Raw genomic sequence first — 27138 nt, forward strand, 5'->3', positions numbered from 1 at the left:
AACGATTTAGGACTGAATGATTAGACGTATTCTTTATTAGGCTACCTTACACTTCATGCGTCATTATCTCTCTACAATCGCACAAAGACAATTTGGAGACTGTGGCTCGTAAGAGTGTCTATATTTATAGAAATTATAGAGAAACAATACTATTACACCATCGTTTTTTGTCAAAGCCCAGTGAAAACGAAAAAAAAATCGAATCAACATACTTTCTGTTCTATGTAGCAAGATATATTAAATTACGATGAAAACACCCTGCAGCATATCAATTAGTAGCTCTGTTTTAGAAACAAACAAAATTGCTGATTGTATCTCACGAGCTAATAATAATCGAGAGGATATTACAGTTAGCTACTCTATTGAACCAAATCAGACTTTAATTGTTGCATTATTAACGCAACGAAATTAATCACCACGTACAACTTACGCCAAACAAAAAAACCGAACGAAGCCCCAATCACGTAAGAACTTAATCTAACCGTCTTTTCGAATTCTATCGTCGTCCCTATACTATTAATCTTCGAATAGTACGATACTTTCTTTCCCCATTCTTCGTTCGTTCGTACGTCGTTTCGTCCAATGTGTCCAATGTGTGTGGGTCGTTAAATATATCGTTTGACTAGTGCCGTTCGAAGTAGTATCACCTTACAGTCGCATCGCATATGCAAAGTACCTCCGGCGAGGAGGTACTACTAGAACTCAAACCCATTCCCCTTCCATTCCATACTGTCTTGCAGATGTCCTTGCGAATGCCCCTAATGCGTAAGCGATTAGAACGAAACTCAATATAAAGAAGTACTGAAACAGTTTTCATTATTACCTGGCAAGCTTACTTCACTACACTCTATACTATATAACATAGGATGTCGATGACGCTCCTCCCCATCGACCGTGTAGTAGTTCACTGCATTTTGGAGACCTCAAATTTCGTGTTGATAATTTCCTCGTCCGAATCCAACACTGGAAGCGCCGCGTCCGCGATAGCAGCCGGTATGTTATCCTCTACCCATTTCAAATTTTCCTCGTCCGTAGTCGGACTCTTGGCGTTCGGTTTCGGCGAGTTGCTCCTTGTGCCACGCATCTTTACACCGTACGCGTCGGAGACGAATTGTTCTTCCTCTTCTAAAATGTGTAAATTCAAAGCAAAATTTAAGACATCTCACACAATTAATGTACTTAATTTTAAACACAAAACATACCATCATCCTCGTCCTCAGGGTTATCTAGCAGTGGGGTAAACGCGTAACGTTGGTTGTTGTTCGTCGGTCGCCAAAGAATCATGATTACGAGTAGCAAGGTCGAGAACAGCACGTGCCAAAATGCATCGTCTACCCACAGCTCCTTCCAGTCCGTCAAGCAGTCGGCGAACCGGTGCACCTTAATGGAGTACAGCATAAACACCACGGAGGCGAGCACAGCAAATATGAGCGTGTTGGTAAAATGTCGGTACAACGATAGCTTCACCATATTCCTGAAAAACAAAATGCAACGTGTTCATTGTTAAAACTCACACGCAACGTAGAATATATGCACGTTCATCGCATACATACCGTCGCAGACGCAAAGTGCGCGTCGTTTGCACAAGGGACGTGAAAATCCACCAACAAATGGCGGAGTCTAGTACGGCAAGCGGTATACTAGCAACCAGTATCTGGTTGCTGGGATCGTTCTTCGTGTGCATGATGCGCAAAAAGCTCTCAACGCACGCTAGTACCAGATACAGCACCCCTGTCCCAACCACCCGATGCAACATTGGCCCCAGTCGTGGTCTACAATAAAAAAAAATAATGGTGTAAATGAGAATATAATGAGAACACCAACCTGGCAAGTCCGGCGTACGTACTTTACGATGCCAAAACCGAGCGACACTATGATCACAAGCATTCTGGCCAACGTTCGCTTTCCACAGGACACCCATTCCGCGAGCAGCACCATCCCTTTCACGGACACTCCGGTTGAGTTGATGCTTTGGTATTCCCCATAGAACATGGCCTTTTCCAACATTCCCAGTAGAATTACGCCTCCTATCCAGAACTGGATACGAAGCAAATCTCTCCATTGTAAAAAGGACACCGTCAACCATACGATGCCCAGCAGTACATACACCAAGCACATAGCTCCGTAAAACTGTGAATTGGAGAGAGTAGGGTATTAATATGTCAATCGTACTTCATACTACACTCCACCCAACTCCACCACACTGACCGGTAAAAGCGGCCAATCAACGGCTGACAAATAGCCACTCGGGCGTCGTATTTCCACATGTACACTCGCCGTGTAGTCATCGAACATTTCCTGCTCTCCATTCGAACGTGCACCGCCATCCTTCTCTCCCGGCTCTATACGCAAAATGAAGATGTAAAGTCCATCCTTGGTCACTGTAAACACCGGTTGCTGTTCGTTGTTCGGCTGAAAGAGGTTTACAGCAGCTTTAGTTCCTGGTTGCAATTCGCCAACTTTGATTGATGCTTCTTACCGATCCGATACTTCTTCGAGACGGTGCCGGAAGGGGACTGTTGACTGCAGCGAACTTTGTTTCCGGAATTACAATGTGCCGATCATTGCTGCACACGTTCGGATACACTGCCGAGTCGATCTGCGTGATGTTGTTTCGCGTAGGAAAACGTTCATCCTGAAGCAAATAGGACTAAAAAGGGCAGGAAGGTAAGACAAAGTTACAATCCGGAACGCAGCAGCAGCTCGCAGATTCGATCACATCACTCACATAGCTCACATATTCTTGCCAACATTTTAGCTCCCGCAGGCTCCAGGAAATGTTCACACGTACTTCCGGGCTGGCACTCGTTCGGGTCTGTGCTGCCTCGCAAGTGACTTTAAAATGCAAAAAAAAAAGAAAACATGCGGAAGTTACGGTATAATGTCATTGATAAGTTGGCAGTGATGATAAGCAAACACGCGCCGACGACTTCAAACGCGGACCGGTTACAGCCTTTCACTTACCCTGTACATAAATGCTGAATCCATCGTACAGTGATTTCGGTATTGGAATATACGTGTTCCGCTAAAATGATAAGAAGCAGCAAATATGTGTCATTTGTTTTCGTCACCATACTGTGGGTTCTACGTCGTCTGCTGAACGTGGCACCCTCCCCTTCCCGTTTGCATTTGCCCTGATACAAGAAACCATTCGAATGGACGATTCCAAAGAAACTTACCTTCGTTAACACAAAATCCCATTTTCCTTGCTCCGGAAAAGCAAATACGCTATTAACACATAAAAATGCGAAACATATCCGCAAACAACGCCGCACCGTCCTTTCGTTCATGCCTGCCTGCTTGATTCTTCCAATTTCTACACTATACTAGGTTTGTCCGCCACAGTAGCAGCTGTCGCGCGTTATTACTAGCCTATTCGATGGGCGATATCGTTTAGTTAGCGAGAAGACCGGCTGTAGCAAATCAGAGAAATAAAAATCCCATTAATATTTTGCCCGAATGGCCGCTTTGTTTACACCTTCCAACAAATTGTGTGACGTTTACAACGCAATTGAAGATCAGGTACGGCCACGATTCGCTCACAGCTGTCATGACAGCGGACAGCTTAGCCTGAACAAGGTGACCAGCGTAGACATGATGCAACGGTGAAATTTATTGAGTGCTATTTATTAGTTATTTACACAGGCATTTTGAATGTGCAAAGGTATGTCCACATTGTTGAAGAACGACTAAGAGACTAAGACTAAGTGATGCAAAATTTAAAGCAGCAGCACAATTCAGTCCAGTTTGAAAAGTTTCATCAACAAAATTTTCAGCACGTACGCAGCCAGACTATCTCCCAGAAGAAAATGGCTGCGTCGACTCTCTGTCAGCGGTTGCCAAGCCGAAATCTTTCAAAATACTAGAAATATTTATCGAACCAAATTATTATTTAAAAAAAAAACCGTTGTATTGTAATTCTGTACAGGGAAAGAGCTGTCTTATACCCAATCAAGATCTGCAGGCTATTATCAAATGTTATAATGCAGACCGCTGGTTTAGATTGGTGTAAACACCGATTCGCTTATGTTTCCTGTACATATGTCCCTCGACATTCGTCTGTACAGTGGAGCGCCGTTTATCCGAGCTCATCGGAACTGGACCTTGCCCGGATATTCGCAAAACACTGAACTTCACATTTTTCCAATTAGAATACAGTGGAGCGCCGTTTATCCGGGCTTCTCAGGACTTGAACTCGCCCGGATAAGCGAATAACACGGGTAATGAGTCAAATGATTATTTTATTACCAATTCCTGAAAAGATTTTAGAAAATTTTCTTATTTTCTGATAAAAATAACCCAGTTTTCATTAAATTCATGTTTTTCCAATGAGAATATTTGAAATTTGCCATGAATTATAGTGTTTTTTGTTATGACAATGTGCTCTTATAACCGCTTTTTCAAATATCCTCCTCATAACGCAATGTCACTTTTGTATTGAGCTCTCATTTCTCAACAGCACGGATAAACGGAAAGCCGGATAAAAGGTACCCAGATAAACGTCACTCCACTGTATTTGAATTTGTTCATGAATTATGATGTTTTTTTGTTATGTGCTCTGATAAACTTTCAAATATCCTCCTCACAACGCAATGTCACGTTTGTATTAATTTGTCCTTTCTCAACAACACGGAAAACCGGACAGCCGGATAAAAGATACCCTGGTAAACGGCGCTCCACTGTATTTGGATGCGAAAAAAGGTCCCGAATTCAAGGACGTAAGTCCCGCAGTGGAGTATTTCTAATATCGTATAGTCGATTTATTCAGTGAGATTGTTTGTCCATGAGAGATACAAACTTTATTTTTATTATACGAAACTCATAATCATTCATGGTATGGTTCATTGGGGCTTAAACCCATGGTACCGGATATCGATGTGGATATCAATGATTTTTAGATATTCCTTTTTACCTTACCTTTGCCAGTGTTGTATTGCGTGTTGCAATCAGTGTGTAGCTGATTTTATAAATAATAAATATATGCTATTTTAAAAAACGAATTATTAACCCATCCCAAACATCAACACAAATGACACAATAGGCCGCGCGGGAAGACTCGCTGATGCTAATTAATACAGGTTTATTTTGTGTTTTGTAGCACATAGCACATTTCATATTTTGTGTATTGAAATACAGTTACATGTAAACCTAGACCTCATAACAATAAGCTTGTATGATAATTTAGAAACGAAATTAATCGTTGCCAACAATCTAACAGTGATTCACATAGAGGGCCTGTGAGCGGTCTGTTAAAACGATAAATATAATCGAAAAATAAATAATCAAAACGGCTACAATTAAAAATTAAGCTGCACCCCTTTCAGCGGTTAAATGCAATAATTAAAAAGAAAAAAAACCACTTATAATGTTGCTGCCTTTTTCGACCAATTAATAATAATCCATTTGTACACCCTCCTGTATGTGAGCTACAATCTAACCCATTTTTGCCACCTTTGCAAACTGCTTCTGCTATGTTGTAACACAAAGACATACGAAGATTGATTTTATAAAATGTTTTCTCATTCTTATGATGTTTTTTTTGTTTTGTTTTTCCTTCCTTGCTATGCTCCTTCGCTTGCTCTTATCTCTTATCGAATAATTTTGTCGATAGTCGCGTTGCTTAGTTCGCATTTGTGTCTACCAGTCGAAACGTCGTCTGCTCTGCTATTATTTATACAAGTTCTAAATATGATGTTAGCGATGTTCCATGAAAATTCTTCCGTAGGTTATACTATTTATCCAATACTTCGTGTAAAAAGGTTTATTTCAGGGTGATTTTTTTTTATTCTTTCTTTTTTACCAATTTTGCCCCGCCGCTTCTGCTTCAGCTTCTGCTAGACTATCTCTAATGTTCTATTTAAAAAAACAAAGACACAGAATTCTTCCTATCCATCGTTCCTGTCATCGGAGAGCGTGCAGCTTGTTGGATCAATCCGAACCGAAATCAAATCAAGTGAGAGCAACATGCACAGATTTGAGATCGCAAGAAGTTCCTTTGCTGGATGCGACATTATGGCTTTTCGAAGCTCTATCTATGTATCTTTCCTATTCGGGCTCGTATCATGGTGCACAGCAGTCTCTAGACCCTTCTTAGCGTTCTTAGCAAACAAACACCGCAGCTCCAACGCTCTATGCGTGGCGTGGCGCTTGCTGTGGAACTTGCCAGTTGAAGAAGGTTCACGAAACAGTGTACAAATGTATAGTTTGCATTGTTGTAAAGAAAGGTGTGTTTAACGTTTCGTTCATTGTTTAATACTCGGCCTGTCGCCGTCGCTGCTTCCCGGTGCTTCCCCTCCGGCTTTGGTGCGTCATGGCATGCACCTGCATGTAATGTACATTTAAATGTGACGGTGCTGCTGCTGCTGCTGCTGCTTGCTGAAATATGTTGTCGGCCAGTGGCTGTTACGTAGTGGTCGTCCGGATAATGAATTGCCATATTCACGGCTACCGTGAGATGCACGAATCTTGCAGATTTAGTATAATTGCACATGTGTTACGCGATACCAATATACGAATAGTGGTGTTGAAAATGTGGTTGTAAAGATTAGCATTAATTTGAACTAAGTGGCACTAGTATAGAGTACGGAGTTTTTATAGTAATTGGAGCGATCCTGCAGCGGCCCTTTCACTTCCCCCTCCGCGGCTTGCTGCCGTGCCTTCCGCTCCAGCTCCAGCTCTTGGGCTAGCGATTCTGTAAAGACAAAATATACAAAAACAGAAGAAAAGAACAAATCAACGGCACAATCTCTTACATTCACTGCTGCATACTCGTCGCATTCATAACCTTCTTCTTTTTTGGTAATACCATTAATGTCTTGCTAGTGGGTATGCAAACAAAGCTCCATTACAAAAGACATTTTAACAATGTTCTTTCGTAAAATTAGTTAGCTTTAACCGTGCTACAACTCCCACGGGCGCACACCACACCACAACCATTGCGCCGAATATCAAAACAACTCCCGTGTTCGACCCCCGGGGGCCTCGCAGCATAACTATGACGGAATGTGCCGCTTTCTTCCTTGCTCACAAAACGCTTCTGCGGCGATTATCGCCTGGAGAATTAAACTGATTTGCCGGCAATTCAAGTGTGGCGTGCATGTCACGCGAGAGCGAGGGTGCCCATCCACCGCCGCCCATCGTCGTAACCATGGTGACATTGTGCAGAAAATCCTGTTGTAAATCCGAAATAAGCTACTCCGGTTTGCGAGGGCAGGTGTGTGATGGCTCCCCTAGCGCGCGCGACCAGGGACCAAATAAAAAGGAACGAAAAAAGTACCCAAAGCGAAACAAAACCCATATCCCGTGGCAAGTATTAAGAAATTAAAAATGAAAAAAATAAAAAGCCTCAACCTGGCGAGAGTCTACGTCTACGTGGGGCAGGCGAAATCGCGGCACGATCGTCACTCGAGGCAACAGATAGGTACAGTAGTAATAAAAAAAAACACACCACACCGCTACAATTGCTCTCCAAGCGCACCCACGACACGAATTTGCTTCTTACGGGGCGGGGGAAGTGCCCAAGAATACGACGCAGCGTTGACAAAAGAAAAACGAAAAGGGAAACAAAAAAAACCGTTTCAGGACACCTTTACAATCAACACACAAAGCGTACACACACACAAACACACACCAACGATTCTTGGGCGATGATGGGGCCACCACCGTTTTTGCTGACTCTGTAGCGCACCCGAAGTAAATGGATCATCTCGTAGCCTAGCGTGAAATTGAATCAATTTTTTTCTTCTGTTTATGATGTCTCACTTGCCATATCATAGCCTACTTTGACTGCAGCAGCAGCAGCAGCAGCCCGGTAGACACCAGGGGTTGCCGTTGGACAGGGGGTTGTTTGGCATGAAACGTCAAAAGTAAAGAAAACGCGTTCCTTTTCCTTCGCCGTCGACGTCACTACTGCTGCTGCTGCACCCTCGCAGATACCGTTTCACGCGGGGTTCGCTTTCTTTTCACGGTTGTTTCTTTTCGCTGGCTAAGCCTTGCGGCAGGCGCCGCATGTGATTTTCGGATTTTTTAGCGTTAGCCACGGAAAATAAAAAAAGGATACACCACCCAAAATCCTCGTACCATCCCGTACTTAGAAATGCATGAATTTACTGCGTACTCAGGCAGCTTTTCACTTCACGAAACCGTAACCCTCCTCTTCGTGCTTCCTCCCTTGGCTTCCATCGTTCCAGCCGAACCGCGCAGAAATTATTTGCCGAAAGCGAACCATTTTTCCCCTTCGTCACCCGGCCGAGCGTCCTCACCCCAGCCCTTTCCTTATACCTGGATGTAGTAGGCCTTGGCCCTTTTTTCCCGTCATCGTCAACCATAACCATTATCTGAATATAATAACACAACGCCGAGCCGCCTGCCAGCCCATGGGCCGATGGGAGGAACCAGGACGAGCAGCAGGACGAGCAGGAGAAGGACGAGCAAAAAAATGAATAAATTGGATTATGTTTATGAAAAACATTTAATACAAATACATCCGACGCCGAGGAGCAAAAGTAATGAAACGGGGCAGAATGTGTATATGTGTCCGTACTCGGGCCCGCGGGAAAAAAACAAGGAGGAAAGAAAGAAAGTAGTCTGCTTCGCGTTCCAAGAAGTTACAATGACGCACACGCACGCACCGAGAAACATGGTAAAAAACATTTATGGTTGCATGTACTCTGGCAACAACAAAACAGCCTAAATCCCCCCCTCCGTGTGCCCGCCCCTTCACCTGTCCCATCTGTATGATAAAAGGCAGCTACCAGCCGAAGCAGAAACCGACCAATTTGCTTTGTTTTACTTTTAATATATATTTAAATTTTTCATCGACAGAAAAATTGTGCGTACCACCACTGTGTCAAGTCGTTGCTGTTAACCTCGCGGACCAAAAATTGCCGGAAGGCTGGCTGGCTGGCTGGCTGGCAAAGAGAGAAAAACGCTCCGCTTCAGCGCAACTTTACCGGAACACCGGGGTGGGGGGAAACAGGGAAGCAAATCAAACAACAACGAGCGACCAGCACCGCCACGGTGAAAGTGGCAGCACATTTCGCCGAGAAAAGCGATTAGTGCGTGGCGCCCCTTTCCTTTTTCTGTTTTGGGAGAAGTTTTCCCGTTCGCATCCCCTCGGAGCGAAGTTGGAAAAGAAATAAAATAAATAGATTGATGTAAAATTGCAAAATGATTATGAAAATGGATCTAACTTCGTTACGGCGTTACGATTGACATCATTATTGTCATCATTTGTATCGAAAGAAGGAAGCACAAGGCACAAGCCAGACTGGCCCGTTGTTGCGGATCCTTTTTGTTGCCTTTTCCTTCTCCTGTTCCTCCTTCTGGTGCTTGATGCCGTCTTGAGGGCCACTTTGTGCTTTCCCCCTTGTTGTAATCGGGCCCGGGCCCCTTTCGTTTCCGCGGTGGTGGTGCGGTAAAGAGAGGCTGCGGGCGGGCTTCCCGGTTGGCAAACAGCAATTGCGCGGTTCAACGATTTTCAATAGCGCTGATAATGCAATTTGTGAAATTTTATGAATGCATGAGCCATTTGCATATCGAATGTCGCTCGCTCGTTTTGTTGTCTATAATTCAAATCGCTACACTCCCAACGTCCCGTCCCTCCCCGTCGCACCGTCTCGCTTCGTTACTTACCGGAATAATTCTGCCAGAAGGCCCCGGTGGCCATGATGTCGAGGCCGGGATAGTTCCACGATTTGCCCTCGCTGAGCGGGGGCTGGGAAGGTGACACTTCCTGGCTCGGGCGTGACGATGACGACAGGTTGGGCGCCGGGCTATCCTCCTTCGAGTACCGCTCGGACGAGGACGCCCGCCGCTCGCGCTCCACCTCGACGCGATGCCGATCGCCGGCGCGCAACGACTCCTCGATAGTGCTCCGGTGCTCGCGATGATTCCGATCCACCGATGAGGACGAGGACGATTGCTGATGATGCAGCGGCTCTCGCTCACGTTCCTGTCCTTTATCACGTCCCTGCTCCCGCCGGTCCCGGTCGCGCTCGCGCTCCTTTTCCCGGTCCTTCTCACGTTCCGAGTCGCGCTCACGCTCCTTCTCGCGCTGCTGCTGCTGCTGCTGCTGCTGATCGCTACTTATGTTTTCTACTCGAAGGAAAAACACAAAACAACACACCCGTATCATGTCACAAAGTGGGCCGATAACAAGGGCAGAGAGCGAGAGTGCTGCTTCAGCATTCAATGGCTTCTGGCGGGCGCTATCCGATGCTATCGCTTACCTGCAATGATTCGCAGCGCTTCAGCCGGCGCGCCGGATGCCTTGATGATGTCCTCTAGCTGCACACGCCGCTTGCGCTCCCCGTCCAGCCGCTCCTGTATCTGCATCCGCAATCGGCGCTCCTTCTTGAACCGCTTTTGGTACAGTGCTGCAACGGCCAAAGGACCCAGGGGACGGTAGAGAAGAGAAAAAGAAGAAGACAAACATCCCGCAAAAGAAACAAAACGTTACTTCAATTTGATTAAGTTTCCAGTCTTTTAAATTATGTGATTTATGATGCTAAATCGTTGACGCAATTTCATCAATCATTCCAACCAGCGGGAATGAAAGACAGAAGTGAAAATTGGTTGGCCCCGGGGGAGGGGTACATCGGACCCACAGAAGAAAAAAAAGGGACGCAAAAACGGTGTAAAACAAAAGATTAACTCAAAAAAGCGATGCACCTTTTTGACCGAGCCCCCAGCCAGCTTCGGCGAACCAATTTCTGGCGAACCCGCCAAAGATGTAATCTGGGACAGGAATCGATGCATTTGGTTTGAGCGTCAACCAAATCAAAAGCAGAGGAAAAAGGGGGCTGAAAGGAAAAGCGGAAAGCATTCCCGCACCACTGCACTGATGCGATCGCGCAATCGGTCTCGATCACGTTCTCGCAGACTTACCTCGCAGTCGCTTTTCATCGGCCAACTGACGCTCGAACGAGTCCTTCACCTCGCGCTCTCTGATTACGTCCATCTTCAGCTCGGCTGCGAAAACGGCCCAACGGACAATAAATATGTAAAAGGAGAAAAGTATACACATTTGTGCGAATTATAATTAAAACAACTCTTCATAACTGCCTTCCTCTTCCCAATGCACCACCGGAACGCATCCAACTCCAACACGACGACAACGGGTCCTGTTGGGCCTGTGATCCATCTGATCCATCCATCCATCCGTACGTTCGTCCATCAGAGCTGGTGTGTTCTCAACAAATTCTGTGTAGCTCATCTGTAGCATTTTGTTTTTTTTATTCCTTCTTTCTAAATCAAATTCGAGCTAATCGGAATCATATCGATCATCGCGCGAAAATACCACTCTACTACGGGAGACGTTCAATTCCAGGGCGAGATTTCCGAAACTGCACCGCAAAGCATAATCGAAAAGTGTACGCTGCCTTCACGGAAAATGATAGGTTAATTCGCGTAAACATTGCTTTTTACGATAAAACAACTGGCAAACGATCATTATTAGTGGATCACTGATCTGGCGGACTTGTTCTGTTCTGTTCTGTCGCTCGTCCGTCCTCGGGGAAATGCAATTTCAAAATTCCAAGATTCAACCCCAAAAAGGGTGGAATGAAACATAATAAATTGATGAATTTTCAAAACGACCACTTATGCACAACTGCGATTCTCTCTCTCTCTGTGTCTTCCAGAAAGAAAGGGAGATCCATCATGCGTCGGGTATCTCCACCACACAGGTCCCGCCGACACACGGTGTCGTCAAGAAAGGAGGGGGGGGGGGGGGGAAGCACCAACAACAAAAAAAAACGACAGAGTGGAATTGAAATCTAACATGTTGAAGCAGTTGATCTTATTCGGACCTTTCGGGACGGAATTCGATGGCCCGCGAGCTCTGTCAGCCACGCCAAAACAAAACCAGCCTCCCCAGCAGAATGGGGCAAAAAACAAAGGCGCAAAATCGATAACAATTATCTTTAATTATGGACCTATAAAGTGAAATCGTTTATCTACATTCATATTAAGGCAAAAGGGCATGAATTCTCCCGATCGCATCGCAAGCGCATCGGTCGATCGATCGATGCGATCGTGGCTGGTACGAAGGAGCAGAGCCAGACATACCGAGAGTCTGAGTGGTGGTGGTATTATTTGAATCTGAAAACTCCCGAAACCCACCAACAACACCACGGGTTCCACTGGCAACCGGAATAATTCGATTTGGAGCGCACCGTTATCCTCAATCTTAGCCCCAGCCCAACCTCGTCCTTCAATCATCGATGGACACAAAATGGATACAGATGGATGGATGGGATCACTTGTCGCGTTTCGTCGTTATTGCGCAGGAAGGCACAGCGAACTCCCGAAACCCTTGCCGAACAGTCGCGCATTTGCGCGCCAATTTACCTTTTTCGTAGGACGTCTGACGCTCCTGCTGCCTGGCATTGTCGGCCGCAACCTTCAGCAAGCCCTGGATGTTCCGCAGTAGCGTCTCGGTGGACGATATGCTCGGGTCCTGGCCGGTGGGCACCGCGCCAACAGCAACGCTGGCCGCCAAGCTCGAATAATTCAGCGCCTGCTGCCGATGGGCCTCCATATCCGGCGGGACCGGCATGACGGCTGGCACCGGCGAATGCAGGTCCCGGTCACAGTCGCTAATGTCTGTGTTGGGTAAAGTGCAGCAGAAGCAAAGAAGTATGTGTAGCACCAGGGGAACAGCGCATTCGCGTACAAGCGCACGCAATGGTGGTGGAGTACCTACCTTCGTCCTTATCGTTCGGTTCTTCCATGTCGGATATGTTGGCTTCACTCATATTCTCGTCCTCCTCGTGCACGGACGGTTCCGGTGAGATCGGGTTGCTTCGTTCGCTTTGCGCTCCGCTGCCACTGCCAGCTCCGCCACCACCAATACCGCCTACTCCGCCGCCGCTAGCGCCACCACCCCCATGATCCCCGACGCCCGACTTGGACAGGTTCAGTGCGGGACTCTGGCCGTTCGGGGAGTCTGCCAGCGGTGGACCTGTTTCGGGAGGGGGGAAACAAATGACAGAAAGAGTTATATTTGCTTCCCTTTACGCGCGGCCGGGGCCAACGAGGGTTGCGCCCTCCACGTGACGAATCGGGCGGGACCACACTGCCCTTTTGGTACCACTTACCACTGCCCTGTGAGCTCAGATCTCGCGGCTTGTGGTCAACGTTTGGTGTCCTGTCATCGCCCCGCTCCTCTCGCAGTCTAAGCTCACGCGATCAGCAAAAACGCCCGACGACGATGACGATGATTTCGAGAAAGCAGCAGCAAAAAAGGAACAAAACAACAAGCACACGTACACAAAGAGACGTTAGTGGAAACGTATAAATTATATGCACAACCGACCCCACTCACTCATTCTTCGCAACCTGTTACGATCGATTTGTAAGCGAAGACAACTGGCAACGAAGAGCACAACATTAACATTGTTTATTTTCCCTACTCCTTCTCTACACGGCAAGGGTGATCCCGCGATCGATTATTCTCTGGTGCGACGATGACTTCCGACTCTCTCGCGCGCCAGTTGCCAGTTGCTTCGTACTTATCGCTATCGACTCACCTTTCGAGATGCTTCACTATATCCTCGTAGGCAGCTCTGCAATTTTCCCAAATCCCCGTGTGATGCGACCTGCGAATGAGCAACTGACTGGGTTCATGGGCTTTCGTGGACAGACACGACACAACGCACCTTGCAATCGCCTCCATGCCGGGAATGTTCTGACCCTTGATGATCGACCCGTCCGGTCGCTGGATGCCGTGCGGGTTAACGCCGGGGCTCATGAGCGGATGTCCGCCGGCGGCCGGGTGCGGGTTCATCTGCATGAACGGTATGTGGTTCAGATGCGTCGGGGGTGCATTGTAACCGTTTGCCAGCAGCGGGGACTTATCCAGCCGGGGCAAATCTGGGCATTTAACAACCGAAAACGGAAAAAGGAAAAATCAGGCACGGAAAAGCCGCGTCAATGAATTTGGAGCGTGGAATTATTAATATTAAGAGTGTCCTCCCCAGTCCCAGTCCCGTTTTGGGGTGTCATTCTGCTAATCGAAAAAGGGCAAACGCTCCCCCCAAAATTGAATAACCATTATCCAATCACGTGGATCAAAGAGGGAAGCCTAGGCTTGCGATCAAAGTGTTCTCTCGACAATCGTTTGGGGAATTGGCACATTCTTTCGCAATATGATACACCCTTCGTCGCACACGGTGCCGCCTTTCCTACCCCCGGTCCCCCAACCGTCAGGGGGGTATTTGCCATCCCAGTCGTCCTTCGGGCACTTTTCCTTACTGGCTTCGGCTGGTGATGGAGCCTTTCATGTATAATCATTTTAAACGTTTCCAGCTGTTATTTATTATTATGTATTCCTTTTGCTGCTGCTGCTGCTGTTGCTGCTGCTGCTGCATCTGCATTCGCCTGCTCTCCGTGTTCCGACCATCATCACCAAACAACGCGGCGTGGCCGTTGTCGGGCCGTACGGGTACCCACGGCTCCGTCTGCCGAGACTCTCTAATATTTCGCTGTGTCGTTCGCGATACAATCGATCGATCGTCGTCAGCCTGTTGGCTGTGGTGCCTGTGTTCCGGGGGGATCCATATGAGTCTCGCCCGGAATGCGTCTGATTTGATGGTTTGATGCCTGCATCGCTTTTCACCTTCGATAGAGGCCGTAAATCTATTAACATAAATATTTTGCAACGGCTCAAATAATAGGTGATCGCAACAACACACGCGCTTCTACCAGCATATTCGTATAGTCTTCATCGTATCGGACAATTATTTAGCGATTCGGCTGTTTTCTTTTGCCACTTCGCCACAAAGGCCACGGTGCACACACACACACACAGAAAAAAATGCGATGCATAGACTTTTTTGATTATGCAAATTATAAGTATGCCAAGCAGAAATAAAATATGCGTATATTGCTGGCTGTAACAATGTTTAGCAATCCTGCACATATGTCACGTGATATAGCTGATATATCCAAGCCTAACCAAGGTTTGCCGCCCATACCGTCTATTAAAATGGCTGCCGCCGCCGTCGCCGCCGTGGCTCGGGCAAATAATGATCACAATGCTTTACGTAAAGCTGTATTGGCCCGATTATAAATATATACATCAAGCAAGAGGGTTGCACAGTACAGCCGCACATTTAGCCACTGCAACAGTTCTTATAAACAGCAATAGAGGTAGTCGATAAGCCACGACATTCGTATGTAGTTTAGGTGATCCAAGCTAAAGGAATCTTCGCACGATAGCTTCTTTTTAAATACATGTAGTTTTTTTTTCAATTCGTTTTACATAAACTTCACGAAATAAATTATCAAGATAGATTTTTTATCAGCAAACTACACCAATAATCCGTTGCATAATGGCCTTTGTCATAAAAAATGTATAATATTTTTTACCAAAAGAGCCTTCATCGCTTTTATAGGCCGTAATGACCTGTACAATCAACCAGGAATTGTATGTCAAAGGGAATCCAATAGGAATTTCTAAGCTGATTGTTATAATCTAGTAGGTGCTATAGATTCCAATACACATCACATCTAGTTCACTTCTTATAAGAAAGAAAGGGTTCTAGAAGTATGAGAACCCATGGCAACCCTGTATTTTATACTTCTGTGCTACCCACATAACCCAATAAGAATTGAACTGAACCACCCATCAAAATAATGAAAAAAAGTAGCATTTTTAATTCAGGCGGAACACTCCAAAGTGCAACCATAAAATTGCTTAATAATTCTATTGATCAAAACAACAACAAAAATACTGATCCAATAATCCCTATGAAATGTTCCATTGCATTGCCGCACTTGACGCTTGGTGGGTCTCTAATCTAAATGTACATATATAGCTCGCGCAATCATAGACACCGTGCCTGGCCACTCTTGGCAAATCTTACCGTTTAGATGTCCATTCTCGTACACAAACTCTCCGTTGTCCAGCCGATGCTTCTTCAACTGGGCATGATGGGGCATGTGCGATGTCGGCATCGAGAGTCCTACCGGGCCTCGCTTCGGCGGTCTGCCGGGCCTGGAACTGTGCGATAGCAGAGAGTTACTGGAGTTAAGACTGGGAGATTGTTAGTATAACATTAGACTCAGTTGCAAAATCTATCTATATTTATAAAAAATGGGAATATATTGTAATTTGGCTTTTCTTCATTTAGGCAATAACGCGATAGGTAGGCGATAGGTGCTGGGGCCTTTTGTATCAATAGTTGTAACTGAAGCATTCGCGCAAAAAGCAAACAAACCAAAAGACTATCGTGTACTTGTGTCAAACAAAACCTTTTTTTTCAATTTTTCTTCCATTAATCTCTCATCGAATGGGCTGCCCCGCTGAATGGGGTGGTGTACCTATCTCACTTTGAAGTTTACTTTCTTTCCCGGGTTTCCATCCTACCATCTGCACCAACAAACAACGTACAAGAGAGAAAAAAAAGTTTAAATTAAAAAAGACGATCCTACCCTATTGCGGTGCTTCCTGCGTGAGCATTCGTGAAACGTGCATTAAGAACTTTGCTAAAATACCACCACTGACGATTTATGATTTCGTACAAAGGGAAACGGCCAGAAAACGGGGAAATGCATGGTACCGGATGATGAAGACCAACTTTGGTCGGTTGTGGCAAACGGAGCCACACTAGTGGCACGGGAGTCGCAAGTACTTGTAATTGTAGGTTGAAAATTGATTTATGCATTTTATTATCTTTATTTTTATTATACCGCGGATTTTGCCGTGCAATGGATTTTCAAAACAAGCTCCTTGCTGTCTGTTACAAGACAGGACGACGGCACTGCGGCAGGAACCCATTTGTAACTTATCGTATTGCAAAACCCTCCCCCCACCCGGATAATACCGGTGGTACATTCCCCAAGACTCCCGTGATTTATATCGGGGTGCAGTAAAATAATAATTATATTTTCTACAAATTAATTTTCAAGCATAAATTTTCCATTAGATCCCTCCATACACTATTGCCTCCTTGCCTGACTTCTCTTCAACAAAAAAATCCCTCTTCCATCTGCTCTTAAGACCACCCCCGCCCCGCTTTCTTCACCCCCTCCCCCGATGACTATCGTTAATTCAGGCCACCTTCGGCCTCGTAAATAGAAGCTAGTGCTGAAGAATTAAACACACACACACACACACACTTTGCCTCAGATAGCATCTTTCAAATGGTAGCTCCCTTTCATTCGTACGGGGTATGTGATGTAGATTTGTCTTGAGACGGTCCGACGCCAAAAGCAAACCGATGTCGATGGTTGGATGCCATGCCGGTGCCGGTCCTCAACGAGGCTGAACGCCGGAACGTCCTCGAATGGATGATTCTGTTTTTTTTTTTTTTTTTTGCTTTGTTTTTGTTTTCGCGACTCATTTAAGACTGATTTCAACACGTCGCGAGACCGTGTGTACGCATTGTAACGCACGCAAATGACTCCTCGCAGTTGTGTTCGCTTCAGTGTGCGCTCTGTTCCTGCTGTTCCTGCTGAACCAGCGACATGGAGTAGAGCATATGGTGCGCTTGACGAACCGCTAGCCTAAGTGCATCATGTTGCCGCATAAGTAACGTACCGTTTTGGAAAAATGTACCATCATACATACAGGCACAAAAGGAAAACCGTCGCTTTTCACGCTACTTTGCAGCGCGCATTGCATTGCACTGCACGGCTGCACTACTTATCGTACACGGTGTACACGAATCTCGAATCTCGGTTTTGGCTAGCTTTAGGTTTAAGTTTTGCTACATCTACAATTAATTCAATCGCACATTTTTGGAAGGCATACCTCTCAGGTGGCTTTATGGACAAGCATCTGAAATTAAAAAAAGAGAAATCATCCATTCATTCAGTGAAGTTGTAAATACACACATACACACGCACATACACAAACTAGCTAAGGGGTTTGTTTGAAGAAGAAGAAAAAAAAACACAAAAATGAAAGATAAACAATCTTAACACAATCGCACGGATACCAACAAACAAAAGGAACACGTTTACATTTATCAATTCGTTAGTAAACAACAACATCCAAAACTATTTAAAGGCGCATAGCACGAACCACGGCACGAACACACATACACACACACAGCACACGAACACGAGCAATGGGAGTCGACAGAGAGTGTGCTACAACACGCACACGACGAGCACGGGCACGCACATCATGTCTACGTCGAATATTAAGATCATAAATGCATATCAATAGCAGGCAGGCGGTAGCCAAACGGACAGGCACAGGCACAGGTGATGTTTTAACTCCCCGGGTCCCGGGTCACCCTCTCGCATTCTATGGTCCGTCCTTCCGTCCGCGGCCCCGTTCCATTGGAATCACCCACCGAACCAACCGAACCCAGCCCAGACAGAAGAGGGCAATTGCATAAGGTGTAAAACCGCAAACCTGGCAGCAGGCGGTGGTTGCGACCGCAATTGTGGTTGCATAGCAGCGAAGCGCCAAAACTCTGTGAAGCCTACCGCGATGTTTCTTCTTATCTTCCGAGATCCGATTGCACACAAGTGGATCCTTCCGCCCAGCCTCGTTCGTTCGCTTGGTCGTTCGTTCGTTCGCTCGCTCGCACGTTCATTCGTTCGTTTCGTCCTTGTTGCATCTCTTTTGCCTGCGGATGCCACACTCTTCCCATCCCTTCATTCTTTTTATCCCTTCCCCCATCTCCCCCCACAGCCACTAGCACCCCATCTGTTTCCAATGCTTTCCCCCTCGACAGCACCAGCAAACGGACCAGCAAACGACAAACAGGTTATGGACAAACTGTTGTTCAACATCAATTCGCAATAAAACACGCCCGAAAAGAAAATCGAGGGAGAGGACAACGACGACGACAACAACAACAATGATGACTACCACTCCGTAATGTTAAACGATTCTTTGTCAGGTCCAAGCTATTCAACGCACGGAAACCGTGATTTTTCCCTGCCAAACCCGCATTGGCAAATGCTTTCTTTTGCCATGCTCAATGGCAATGCATACTTCGGTTCGTTGCCGCTACGACACCATCGGCACCCTTCCGTGGCGTAATAGAATTAGCTACTAATGTTCCCGCGCTAGCAAACGCTGGAGAAGTTAACTTACGTCCCCCATCCAATGCTGCTCTACCCTCTACGGATTCGCTTTGTGGTTGAGGACGTCGCACTCAAAGATCACAACAGTGATATACCATTTTCACCAGCCCTGGCTAGCCCAGCATTCCCAGTATCGTTTGTATGTGCTTGTTGTTATTACTGCTGCTGTTGCTTATTTCACTTATTCTCGAAAAGGACTTGTCTATTTACATATCGCCATCGCTATCGTGTTACGGATTTTCGTGACACAATTCATCAAGTGTGTTGAATGAATGACGGATACCAGCCATACCGGCTCAATGGACATCAAGTGTAATGGTGAGGAACTGAAATTTATTTGTGCGGGCATTTCTTGCTATATTATGTACTGTAAGACATACTTAGCCATCATGCTGTTGCTTTACCATGCGCAACTAGGTGCAACGTGCATCCAGCACAGCACTGCATGTTAATGAATGCAGAATTTTCCAGTTATTATAGGTAATTTAATTTATACCAATTGAAACAAATTTCACATTAGCTCGCTTCTCCTCATTTCACCGCAAATTCTACTTCTCAGCATTTTTGGTCGATGCGTTTGGTAGCATTTTGGAGCAGGTAATGGATGGTGTATCCCACCACTACGCCATAAATAAAAATGTCTACACTTTGCGTCTTACATGGCTTTTTTGTGTAAGCGTCCCATGTTCCGCGACCGTCCGTACATCTCGGAAACTCGGATTTAGGAGGAAATAATGTATGCCAATTATGCAACGAATTCAAATGGAACACACTGAGCGCCACAACGCAGGAAGGTGTTAGCATGAAGAAAAGGCATTAAATATATATATACATATCGTCTATTCGCTACCAGTGCACGTTCTGCGCACAGCAGAACAATTATTGCCAAGTTCCCCTTTTCGGTGCGACTCGGTACGATCTGCAGCCTCGATGTGCATATATTTTTATTTCGTGATAAAGCCTTGTTACGAATCATTTGCATTACGGGCCGCAGCCATTCACCCCCCCCCCAGACTTAAGTGAGCTGCTAAAATTACGTCCTAGATTAATTGAGATAATATAATAAAGGAACCTCATCATTCATGTCTAACATGCCACTACATGTATGCGTCACAAAGGCCTGCATTTGGGAAGGTTGCGTGAAGTGAAGTACACACTCTCTTACCGGTTGCAAAATAACACCTGATCCTATCGCCCATTGTCTAAGTGTACTGTTCTACAACGCAAACTAACTTCCTAAGGGCATCCGTATCGTGTTGCTAGACTTAAAATGCTTTTTAGTTTTACACATTACTTCAATATGAATACATAATTTTTACTTTACAAAAATGTGTTCACCGATGTTTGGTGTGGTGTTTCTTATATCTAAATATTTTATCATTTTTAAATCAATTTGAACAGATTCAACTATTTGGTTAGTACGAAAGGGCCGACCCAAACGGCGATGACGACTATGTTGCAAAGGAAAAGATACATACAGGTATTACCCGCTAAAAGCTATTAATGCGGACTGGAGGCAATGAAGTCGTTGGTTTTAGCCACTCAATGAGGTTATTGGATCTGATTTCAACTCAAGACTACAATTTTATACCTTTTAAAATTGATTTTTAAATTCAACCAAACGAGAATTTATTTTGCATTTGACAATTGATGTCTCAAATCAGTGCAATTTGCTCAAAGAACTGTCAAATTTAGAATATCGCGTATAACCAAGGCCAATAGGATGTTAGGATTTGTAATCAGGCAAACTCTTGAGATAAAAGAACCAAAATGTCTGAAAGCATTATATTTCGCATTAGTACGTTCTATCCTAGAGAGTCTCAGTTCTTTTCTCCCCATACTGTCACGTGTGGACGGCTAGGACAGAAAGCATACAAAAAAGATTCTCCAGAATAGCAATATACCGATTAAAATGGGCTTCATCAGCAACAATTAGATTACCTGTCACGGTGCATGCTTCTTGGTCTACAAACCTTAGAACATAGACGTCAGGCATTACAAGCTACTTTTGTCGCGAAGTTAATCATCGGGGACATAGACTCTCCCTACCTGCTACAATAGCTGAATCTTTATGCTCCTCAACGACCTCTCAGGACACGTGAGCTGTTAAGACCTACGTTCTCAAGATCTGCACATTCCTACAATGCGCCTATTAACCAAATGATACATAGCTTCAACAAATACCAAAGATTCTTTGACGTCAATATTAGTATAGCTCAGTTTAAAACCAATTGTCTCTCGTTTCCTTATTGATAGCGCTGGAGTTTGTACATGAATTAAGGAATGACAGGGGTTTCGAGGTTTATATAGACATGTTGAGCGAGTTGTAGATTCGTTCAGGCATATAATAGACTCTTTCAGCGAGATATAGAATTGTTCGGAAGTAGGCGTTGACATGTTCAGCGATTCTGTAGTGCTGTCATTTGTTTTGTTTACACACTGTGCCGCAATGTTTAATTTTTCATACTTAAATGACCTAAAAGCAGCAAATAATAATTCCTCAAGCTGTTTACTACATAAATTAGTTGAAAAAAAGCATATTTTTTTCGAAAACCGTTTGTTTACCTTCTGATGAGAATGATGCAAACAGCAGTCCAAGGGGTACGAAAGTGACAGCTCTACAGTATAACCGAACATGTCAACGCCTACTTCCGAACAATTCTATATCTCGCTGAAAGAGTCTTTTATATGCCTGAACGAATCTACAACTCGCTGAACATGTCTATATAATCCTCGAAAACCCTGTATTATACAAGCAAGTGTCCCAGCAAATCTATGCAAGATACAAAATGACAAATAAACAAACAATAAACAAAAGATAACGAAATCGCATTTATCGAGTATGACGTATATCGGGGAATACCTGTACATGCAATGCAATTTTAACCCAATCTGTTTATACGATCACGTCATTATAACAGTTCCACTCATTCATCGTATCACTTGTATATCGTCTTGTGAAATGCACTGGCATACCTTTGCACTTGTTGTTCCTTATGCTTGGGCAAGCGCTCCTAATTGGGAATGAGCCACTTTACACCTTCCGCTTGCAAACAAAATATTATTAGCGTTTTTTGTTTTGTTTTGTTTTGTTTTTTATGCCCTCCACCTCAATGAGGCAATCGAACATTTCCAATTTTACAGCCTTTGCTCACCGCTCTCTCTCTCTGCCGTTTTCCCCCCCTTCCTTCCATTTTAGTACACGCGGCTACGGTATTCAAATCTTAATGCCGAAACACAATGTATCACACTTTACGCACAAATAGCGCTGCGTCCTAACGACAAGCCGGCAATTAACTATCCATCGACGCCACAAACATCCATTACGATTCGTCGAACTTTGGATCATTAAAATAAGGCATTCCGATGCAGCCAACAACTCGCCAGGACCTGGACGAAGGGTGGCGAAGGGGGGGTTAGTAGTGGTTGGCCGGGCTGCTGCTGCTGCTGCTGCTGCCGACTAGTGTTCGGGGGCAGCGCGCATCTTCGGTGTTCAAAATCACTGATTACCATTTCTTGCCCGCGCTCGGAATCGATGCCCTTGCGCCGAGCGCCGCGCTGTACGGTAGTAGTGACTCAGTTTAATTACAATCCGAACCTTTTAAATTAACTGGAACTAATGCCTAAATTTGAAACGAAGATTTCAATCAGCACTGTTATTGCTCAAGAACACAGTTTACCCTTTTCCCTCCAGATTTACGACTGACAGTAGTCGTAATTTAAGAATGGTGCGCGTTCATTACAGTGTCGATTCAAAAGAAAATCCATCAATCATATCTTCCCGTTTTCTTAACGCAGGTTAACGATAATTACACAATGTATGCTAGGCGAGCGAGATGAAACTCTCCTCTGCCGCATCGCTTCTGATCCTGCGAGTTTGCGATTCGAACCTACCCACACACACACACATACATACGCGTTGCCTCCGTGGCCACTCTTCTGCCTGTGAACCTATCCCTCGGAAAGGGGCATAAACACGTTCAGCTTATTTGCCACCGCATCGTAAAAGCAGCAAAACTCCATTTCCTGCTTGCCACCGCATTATCTTCTGTGCTCGGTAACCGGGTTGAACCGTTCGACAGGCGGGGTCCACAAGCATACCGTGTTCGATATCTGTTACCTCCACGCGATGCGAATTAAAATTGCTACATTCGCCTCTGCGCTCAAGCACTTGCCAATTCGCAGTGAGACCCAAGCTTAGCTGGACGGGGGAAAGCTTCCTGTCCTCCCGTCCACGATCCACGATCGCGGCGAGCGCGGCGTCGATCACGACTCCGCTCTCATTTTCCCGTGTTGAAAGTGATCGATTCTGTTATTGCTCCTTGCCACCGCTGCCACCACCACCACCACCACTGCTCTACACTTCGCCAATGATCGCCCAGAGGGTTCAGATCGCGATCCTTGCTCCTGAATGTCGTCATTTTCACCACAAAGAGAGACGCATTTGGGAAGCATAGATGCACGCGCACCTACCGTGGATCCTGTACCGCGGATATGGCAGTTGCGGTGCTCTTCTGGTACGGGCTTCCAAACCACCGCTGATGTTCAATATCCCTGCCAAAATTGCGCAAACATGAAAAAGCATTTCTCCGTCGGAAAAAAGAGGTGCCTACAATTGCGTTTCCGATCAGCACATGTAGCAAATATTGAATGCAACGTGTTACAACGTGTGTACAATATGAACAATAATAAAAAACGGAGTGCATTAGCCTCCCTTCCCGCCCATGACCGCAAACTATTTTGGTGGTTTACCACTGCCACCACTCTTCCAAAGGCGCGGTGGCACCAACTGTTCCCTTATTGCCTGGTTCCTGGCACCGAACGGGTGAGATTCGGGCGAGAACGGTGGGAAGCAACCGGTTCCGATGGTTTCCTACGGTGCACAAACAAGGGATTAACAGATAGAAGATTTTACGCTTCAATGAGTTTTGCCTTCCAATGCTGGTAATAGTTTACATTTTACGGTTACGTACAATTCGAGAGACAGATGTGATATGGGAGGGTTTTGTACTTGATACAGTTGAAGTTTTGCAGCTTGAAATTTAATAATTGGACGTAGCGCGCCAACTCTCCGCTACAGTTGCCAAACATTGCTCTAGACTGTAAATCCTTTTTTTTATCAGTAATACAGTACTGTAGCAGTGGTTATTAATCTTGCTTGGAATAATTTTACGTGCATGTTGGTAAACAAATATTTTGGGAGTTTTTTGGTCTTCAAAATTGTTTGCAAGCTTTAATTACATTTATGACAAGGCCATGAACGTACCATGAAATGTGCATACATATATTATAGATTAAAGATAGAAGTTATAGTCCATCTTAAATCAATTGCAAATATTTTCAACTCCAATTATAAATCATTACTTTCTATTGCTCTATAAAGAACATTCTTATCGAAAGATCGTTTAGCAATTTTGATCGATTATCAATTAGTTACTAGCTGTTGCATATAATTCAATTAGTACCAATCTTTGCATCTCCATAGAACAGAAAATCTTGAAAGCTTCACATTTAACATGCAACAAAACAAACATTTTTCAGATAACAAACACTAAACGGTTATTAACTTTTACTAAGAACGCGTACAATTTACTCTGCACTCCATGCTTTGTGTAATATTTTCGGTCCAACGCAGTTATAACTGTCCAACATTTTGAACCGCTATACCACCATTCGCAAGCCATTCTAGGTAATGTTGTGTTTCAAGTACTTAACTACAAAATACTGAATGCATGCTTCCTATACGCTCTATGATATGGTTTGCTATACATATAAGTGTGCATGAGTCGGCGCACTGCCAACAGGTTGGCATCGGTAAAACACTCACCTGGCCGTGGTGCAGTCCCGGTAGAGGACGTCGAAGTCTTTGCAGGACAGCAGCTTGCAGCGGTTGACACCGGGCTGGATGGCGCCCAATCCGCGCAGTATTCGCACCTGCTCAACGTTGCACACCAGCGGCACAATGTCCAGCCGCTTTAGCTTGGTGTAGACTGTGTGCAGACCACCGACGAGGTGTTTGAGGAACAGCTCGAAAGCCTGCGGAAGACATAGCATCGTTTCACCCTGTATCATGAAGGCGGCCACCTTCTGTCCCCGGTAGTCAACGAGCTTGCACTCGTTCGCCGTGGGGTCAGAGCTGGAGATCGGCGGTGGACTGTTGTACGATCGCGGCGGCACGTGATGGTGCGCCGCGGCCATCAGATCGAGCGGACTAGCGTGGTGCATGAAGGAGTTAAGCAGGCCGAGTCCGTGGGGCGGCAAATGCGACAGATTCTGTGCCATCCGGGGCGGCATACCGACCATGCCCGCCATACTGCTCGGCGTGGACACGTGCGGAGGGCTTAGCGGGTGCCCCATGTGACCCATCATTTGGACCGGACCGCCGGCGCTCAGTGGACTAGACGAAAGTTGGCGGCTACTGTGATGATTGCTCAGTGGGCCGTTGTTGCTGCCGCCGCTGTGACTATTGTGCACTGGACTCACGGGCGTCGGGGTGCGCGTTTTGTCCAGCTGGTGCTGATGGCTGCTGCTACCGTTGTGGTTGTGCTGTATTGGGGACGAAATGTTGCGGCCCCTGGAATCGTTCGACGAAGCGATACTGTGATCGCTGGCCGTAGATGCAGTATCCATCGCGGAATCCATCACTCGCGATCGATTGAGACGATCACAGCAACACTTCACTATCACTGTATGAATCACAAGAAAAACACCCTTCTATCTAATCCTTTACTTTGATTCACTCCACACCACTCACACGTACACACACGCACACAACTCGTATTGTGCGTATTTCAAACCATTTCTACTATTTCAGTACGAATAAAACTGATGCCAATTCATTTTCGGGCCGTTCAATCGCTTTGAACGCACGCAATTTGCACAACTCATGCACCTCCGCAATGATCCACACTATCCAGTCGATAAATTATTCGCACTCCTGATACGCACCGCGATACCGAGCTCTTCCTTTTTCTGGATGCAAAACACGAACGTCAAACAATATTCAGACACTGTCACTGTGGCAAAGTACCTTCACTGACCACACTCTAGCCAACTAATCAACGCGCGAACACACGGCAGTAATCCTTGTCCCAGCCAGCTAACACGCACGACCATCTGAGCGAACGCACAAACGAACCGAACGAACGTACAAGTGAACGACGGCATCCGCCAAGGCGAATGGTTGGCGATTTGCTTGCCGTGGCCACAACTTCTGTAGCGGACAACTTGCTTCTTGCGATTCCCGCTTTGCGATGCCTATTTTCTTTCTCTCTGCTTCCACTCCGGTTCGCTGCTGCTGCAGTGTCCGTTTTGGTCTGTGACGGCAGCAGAAATTACACCGACCAGCGGAGCCGGCAGCCGCAGATTCCCATCTGCAGACACACAAGATTTTATTTCCCGAGAATCACACAACAAACGGCAAAACGCGCTCTCGTTACGAGTGTCTAAATCGGATTGCTATGCTGGCTGGGGCTGAGCACGACCGAGAGATACACACGAATCCCCGTCGCCGCAGTCACACGAATAATAAATAACAGTTTAAAAATATATATTAAAGAACGAATCACTTAATCGTACAACATTGAAATGAAACAAAAATAGGTGGGTTGTATTTTCATTTCAACTGTATTTTCATTTCAATTCAACTTCAACTTCTCATCTGTATTTCGCTTACATTACATATGTACAGAGCATTTCCTCTGTGCCGAATGCTAGACGCACACAGTTATGCTCAGTAATCCCGGCGTCGCCACTGTGAGTGAGTGAGACCGAACGCGCCCGTCTCAGCACACTGAGCAGCGAGAATAGTCCGCCCAGCCGTGTTGGTGCAAGCGAGCCGGCACGCTGCCCTAGCCTCTTCCCAGCTTGTGGGAATGAGTACGACAGCTTCACGAAGCAGCCGCGACCGAACACGAATGAACTGGCATATGTACGCGAGAGCATGGGGCTATGCTGTGTTTATGCTTATGCTGTTCGCCTGGCCCCGAAGACACGCCCCTCGAATCGGATCGAACGTTTTACCTTTATGCCAGGCCAGGAATAGTTCGCTGATATTTGCATCAAATGTATGCATATTTAATGTTTATT

General features: G+C 45.7%; 2 protein-coding genes across 11 annotated transcripts; both read right to left on the reverse strand.

The window, feature by feature from the left end:
* Positions 1 to 5: 5 nt before the first annotated feature.
* On the reverse strand, positions 6 to 3521 carry LOC1278022 (transmembrane protein 87A). 2 transcript variants are annotated; one of them, XR_009765999.1, is made up of 10 exons: positions 3180 to 3511; positions 2965 to 3025; positions 2729 to 2835; positions 2480 to 2650; positions 2209 to 2412; positions 1847 to 2130; positions 1554 to 1772; positions 1203 to 1474; positions 824 to 1125; positions 6 to 758 (listed from the first exon to the last, which is right to left on the reverse strand). XR_009765999.1 is itself a non-coding variant. In XM_061656484.1 (9 exons), the coding sequence occupies exons 1-9, from the start codon at positions 3288 to 3290 to the stop codon at positions 905 to 907; spliced, it is 1650 nt and encodes a 549-aa protein (XP_061512468.1). In that variant the 5' UTR covers positions 3291 to 3521; the 3' UTR covers positions 6 to 904. The 2 variants fall into 2 exon arrangements, 1 of the variants encoding a protein (XP_061512468.1); XM_061656484.1 differs by having other exon boundaries at positions 6 to 1125; positions 3180 to 3521.
* A 1534-nt stretch (positions 3522 to 5055) lies between these two features.
* On the reverse strand, positions 5056 to 26696 carry LOC1278020 (dachshund homolog 2). 9 transcript variants are annotated; one of them, XM_061656442.1, is made up of 12 exons: positions 24878 to 26696; positions 17759 to 17785; positions 15870 to 16027; positions 13662 to 13875; positions 13533 to 13601; positions 13101 to 13177; positions 12707 to 12964; positions 12352 to 12606; positions 10888 to 10971; positions 10230 to 10376; positions 9634 to 10095; positions 5056 to 6691 (listed from the first exon to the last, which is right to left on the reverse strand). In XM_061656442.1, exons 1-12 carry the CDS (start codon positions 25690 to 25692, stop codon positions 6561 to 6563), a joined length of 2697 nt encoding a protein of 898 aa, XP_061512426.1. In that variant the 5' UTR covers positions 25693 to 26696; the 3' UTR covers positions 5056 to 6560. The 9 variants fall into 9 exon arrangements, with proteins under 9 accessions (XP_061512426.1, XP_061512425.1, XP_061512430.1 ...); XM_061656441.1 differs by having other exon boundaries at positions 15870 to 16039; XM_061656446.1 differs by having other exon boundaries at positions 15870 to 16000; positions 24878 to 26695.
* Positions 26697 to 27138: the final 442 nt, after the last annotated feature.

The sequence above is a fragment of the Anopheles gambiae genome, chromosome 3 (assembly GCF_943734735.2).
Source record: "Anopheles gambiae chromosome 3, idAnoGambNW_F1_1, whole genome shotgun sequence".
Classification (NCBI taxonomy): Eukaryota; Metazoa; Arthropoda; class Insecta; order Diptera; family Culicidae; genus Anopheles; species Anopheles gambiae.